This window comes from Rhagoletis pomonella, unplaced genomic scaffold (genome assembly GCF_013731165.1).
Source record: "Rhagoletis pomonella isolate Grant_MI unplaced genomic scaffold, Rhpom_1.0 Rhpom_scaffold_12476, whole genome shotgun sequence".
In the NCBI taxonomy this organism is placed as follows: Eukaryota; Metazoa; Arthropoda; class Insecta; order Diptera; family Tephritidae; genus Rhagoletis; species Rhagoletis pomonella.
In genome coordinates this window covers 1-4,657 of record NW_023471003.1, presented here as the reverse complement: position 1 = coordinate 4,657, position 4,657 = coordinate 1, and the positions used below count along the sequence as shown (strand labels likewise).

The 4,657-nt window shown below is 35.7% G+C and overlaps 1 protein-coding gene and 1 long non-coding RNA gene across 2 annotated transcripts; one reads left to right on the top strand and one right to left on the bottom strand.

Moving 5' to 3' along the window:
- The first annotated feature begins 1,999 nt into the window (after window positions 1-1,999).
- LOC118756844 lies at window positions 2,000-3,046 on the top strand. The gene is made up of 3 exons (XR_004995164.1): window positions 2,000-2,222; window positions 2,318-2,512; window positions 2,897-3,046. It is a non-coding gene; the product is annotated as an uncharacterized LOC118756844 (long non-coding RNA).
- Window positions 3,047-3,515: 469 nt separating this feature from the next.
- On the bottom strand, window positions 3,516-4,113 carry LOC118756843. Its single transcript, XM_036491581.1, has 2 exons — window positions 3,806-4,113; window positions 3,516-3,706 (listed from the first exon to the last, which is right to left on the bottom strand). Exons 1-2 carry the CDS (start codon window positions 3,948-3,950, stop codon window positions 3,531-3,533), a joined length of 321 nt encoding a protein of 106 aa, XP_036347474.1. The 5' UTR covers window positions 3,951-4,113; the 3' UTR covers window positions 3,516-3,530.
- Between the last annotated feature and the right edge of the window lie 544 nt (window positions 4,114-4,657).

The following is a 4,657-nucleotide window of genomic DNA, read 5'->3' as shown; positions in this document are numbered from 1 at the left end:
AATTGATGATTTTTAATTTCATATGATTTCACAGTTTTACAGCTCTGGTATAAAGATATGGATTCAAAATGGTAGTCAGAATGAACGACAAAATGAGATGCAAACAGCATTACATACAGATAACAACGGACATTTCATAAATACAGGAGCAGGCACATTTGTGGATGACAGTGGCGTGAATAATAATAGGGTACGAGAAACATTGAATGCGGTTTCCATGTACACTGAGAGACACAGAGGGGATTTTTGTGTCCTAATGGACACTGCTAAAAGTAGTCATTTTGAAAATAAAGTGATGAAAAATGGACTTTTTCTTTTTGACAAAATAAGAAAATTTAATATTGAGGGGTTAAAGAATATTAAGTCAGTCGGCCGTTCTTTGTATAAAGTTTATTTTTATGATTTTAAATCTGCAAACAAATCTTTAAATAATAAAAATCTGATTGAGATGGGTATTCGTGCGTTCATACCGAATAGTTTTGTTACGACTTATGGTGTTTTAAGACAAATTCCCTTAGACTTCACGGATGAAGAAATAATATCGAATATTGAATCTAGTGTTCGAGTAGTGTCGGTACACAGAATAACCAGAAGGGACCCTAATCAAAATGATAAATATATTGCTACTTTTTCGGTTAAGATAGGCTTTGAAGGCACGAAATTGCCTGACTCTGTCAAGGTTTTTTGTGTTAATTTCAAGGTTAACTATTTTTCTCCTAGACCTAAACAATGTTATTATTGTGGTCGGCTGGGCCACACTAAGATGGCTTGTAGAGCTAAGGCTAGGTGTATTTTGTGCGGTAAGCTGGAGAAGTGCCCAGAGAAGTGCAAAGAGGGTGATGTTAAATGTATTTTATGCGGAAGTGTAGAGTATATCTCAACAAAAAAAATGGTTTGTCCTGCATGGAAGAGAGAGACTGAAATAATAGAAATTATGACTGTTAAGAAACTTTCCAAAAGGGAGGTAATGGATAGCTACAGATACATAATTAATAACAATAATCAGTTCTCCTTGCTGGAAGATTATGAGGGGGGTTTTCCAACAATGTCAAGAGACACGCATGTCACAAAGGATAACACTGCCTTAGTTAACAGAAGACTGACAGCGCAGAAGTATAACCTTGTAACTAAACAAGGAAGTATCCAAAACGTTGAAGCTATCAAGATGAAAACGCAGAATAAGGATAAAGAAGTAATAGTACCTGTTTATAATAGTGATAAATGGCAAAGGGTTTCAGAGATTGAAAGATTGGTGTCTGAATTAGTTAAAAAATTCGATATCAATGCTGAAGATACCATTGTAAAGTTGCTGGGTAATTTATGTAAAATCAGTGTAAATGATAGACTTATCTTATCTCATACGTTAATTAATGAACAGAATAAAAATACTTCAGTTGAACTGTCAGAGTCTTAAGACTAACAAAAACTATATAGACTTTTTTACTCACAAGCATGATATTGACATTGTAGTTTTACAAGAGATTTCTTCGCATGGTGATCACAAAAATGATCACAAGTTAATAGGGTTTAATATTATTAAAAAGATTAGGAACGATGGTTATGGCGGAGTAGCTATAGCAAGTAGGAAAAATATTAAAATGGAGAGAGTCAGGTTTAATACAAGATTTGATATTTTAATAACTAAAACACTAAATTTGGTAGACAATTTAACAATCTGCTCGGTATATTTTCCTCCAAACATAAGTTCTGCTGATTTTGAGCTTGAAATTGTTAGACTTCTGGGCGTACTTGCAGGCTTTAGTAATGTTATGTTACTGGGCGACTTTAATGCTAAAACAAGACTATGGGGGGACAGAATTGAAAACTATAAAGGAAAAATATTGAAAAATGAAATAAATAAAACTTTTCTCAGATGTTTAAATGATGGGTCAAGTACGTTTGAAATTCATACTAATGGAGTAAAGGTAGAATCAACTTTGGATTTGTCTTTCACAAATTCTGGGTTTGAAACTTTCTGGGAATGCTCGCTCGCTTTAATGTCAAGTATGTCTTGACGTATCGGCTAAACCAAGACGTACTCGAAAATTTCTTCGGCATTATTCGGTCAAAAGGCGGGTTACATGATCACCCTGACCAACAGGAATTCAAGTACCGTCTGCGACTATACCTGCTGGGACACAACAAGGGCGTATTATCCGATTCTGCTAATGTAGAAGAGGATGATACGCCTGACATAGAAATCACGCAGCCTCCGCTTACAAGTAATTCAAAATAATTTTTTATCTATTTCATTCGGCTTAAATATAAAAATATATTTTATTAATAATCGCACATATATATTTCACCATATTTACAGGTATTTTGCTGAAAAACTTAAGCTCTAATGCAGAACTGTGGCCGGTTGAAGAAGCGGAATTCGAGGATTTGGAGCTAGACGGACTCGAGCATTTAGCGGGATATATTTGCCACAAGCTGCAGGATGACATTCCCAGCACGTCGTTCAGGAGCAATGACGACCATTCATTCTCCTGGGCGGATCACCTTAATGAGGGTGAGTTATCCCTACCAAGCTCCTCTATGATGGTCCATATGCGAAGTCTTGAGTCAGTCTTTAAGGCATTGAACGAAGACGGCTTGCTCATTACAAATGATTTTGTAAAAACTCACATTGAGCATGCTGCAACAATTCAATGCGACATTAAAGTAAAAAAATTATTTTTCAGGGCAAGAATGTTCTTCAAAATACGAAAATTAAATAAAGAACTCGTTGAAAATGCCCACAAAAGAAAAAGAAAAGCCAAAAAAACTCTGACCTAGATCGATCCATATGGTACCATTATAGAACCGTAAGTATTGCATAAAATACCAAACATGTGGTAAGTATTGAACTAAAGCGTTTTTAAATTTGTAGAAATTAACCGTTCTTTACTTGCAGCATGAATCAATGTCCGCATTTCACACGCACTGATCTCAGTATTTCAGACTCCTAAAATTAAAATACTTGCATGCTACGTAAGTCCCTAGTTTTAAAAAATCATCAAGCGTCTTTTATACAAATATAAACTTATTTATTTGCAGGCAAGTAATATGATTTATCTAAAGGCCCTTTTCAGGGCCGCCAATTAATTAACAAAGAGATTAAAATTTTATGCTTAGATAAATACATATATACCAATCACCAAGAGGCCCTTTTCAGGGCCGCAATTAAGTTGACAAAGCGATTAAAATTTTATATCCTATATATATTTATGTTCTTAACGTATATATGCATGCATGTATCTTTTTAATAATTATCATTTAAATTTTATATTTTTTTACTTAGATTTAAAAGCAATTACTTGGTTTTACACATCATTTTGCTTCGTTATAGTTAAACTTAACTAAGTGGATCAATGAAAATATAATATACTGCAAATATATGTATATAATATACTGCAAAATAAAGACTATAGTAGTAAAAATTTCAAATCGAATAAATGTTTGCTAAAACTATACCTCATTGCACTACTTTCAAAAAACAGAGAAGAAAAATAACTATGACGTACTGAGCTCTGGTTGTTCATGCAAGACTATTTTGCTGAGACTGACGCGACACACACCAATACACCAGGTTTGTTTGCACTAGTTGGTGTCGGCTGGTTTACAGAAAAACTATTAAACTCCAGGTTGATTTTCGGCGCCGATGAAGCAACTGAGCCGAAGATATCATCAAGGTTGGCATTTGAAGTTGGTTGTACATTAATTTCTAAAATAGAAATGTAGGTCTCAATTCAGAACTTAGCAAATATTAATTTGGATGGCCGCCTAAAAGTCTAAGACTTTTTTGAATCTACCGAATCCTTACCTAAAATATCAGGTATTGGAGCCGAGCCAATGCCAGATGAATTATCATCCCCGAATGCTCCAAGCAAATCGAAACTAGCGTCACTCGTTGTGGCTTGTGGATCTTGCACCGGCAGCTGGGGTTGGGGCTGGTTTAAATTGAGCATGTCTATTGGTGGTGATGGTTGAGGTTGAATTCGAGGTACATCCTCTTGCTTTATTTCGGTAGCATCTGGTAAAATAGGCGTTATCTACGGAAGCAGCTGACCTAACAGGCGTAGGTTTGTTGATGGAACTAGGTTTTGTCACTGTTGTAAGGAAAATAAATAAATAATTGAAATGGGCGGAAATACTATAGGGACTTGCCGAACTTATCCGCCATTTCCTCGAATTCTAATTGCGAACTAAATATATGTTGTGCGTTTCTTATGGGCTTTGCTGGTAACAAGGAGGATTCCTACTCGGCGGAAATTCGTTATCCGTGAAACTCAACGACAGCGAAACCTAAAAGTCATGAGGAACCTGATCGGCATCCGGTAAATCATCGAGATCATTCGAGGAAAATGTTATCAATGTTTCTTGTTCCGGTATGAAGCCCGTGTTGATTTGGAATAGACAAATCTTTAAACTCTGAGGACGTACCATGCCTTTAAGTGCATTCCGCGCATGTTAAAGCACCACTTCATTTATGGAAAATATGGAAATTAAGCTGCATCACCAACGGCATGCTTGCCGCGACTTATTTTTTCCAAACCCTGTAAACAAAGTTTATAATGAGTGCGTTCGTTTAAAATCTCCAACAGAAACCAACCAACTGCCAAATTCCGGCGAAATGTCATCTGTTCGCTCACAAGAGAGAAATATCCAAAATAGT

Excerpts from the sequence above, each read along its gene's own strand:
- LOC118756843 (XM_036491581.1), bottom strand. The coding sequence starts at position 3,950 with ATGCTCAATTTAAACCAGCCCCAACCCCAGCTGCCGGTGCAAGATCCA. Across the intron at positions 3,707-3,805 it reads TCCAATACCTGATATTTTAG|AAATTAATGTACAACCAACT; the intron begins GTAAGGATTCGG and ends TTTCTATTTTAG.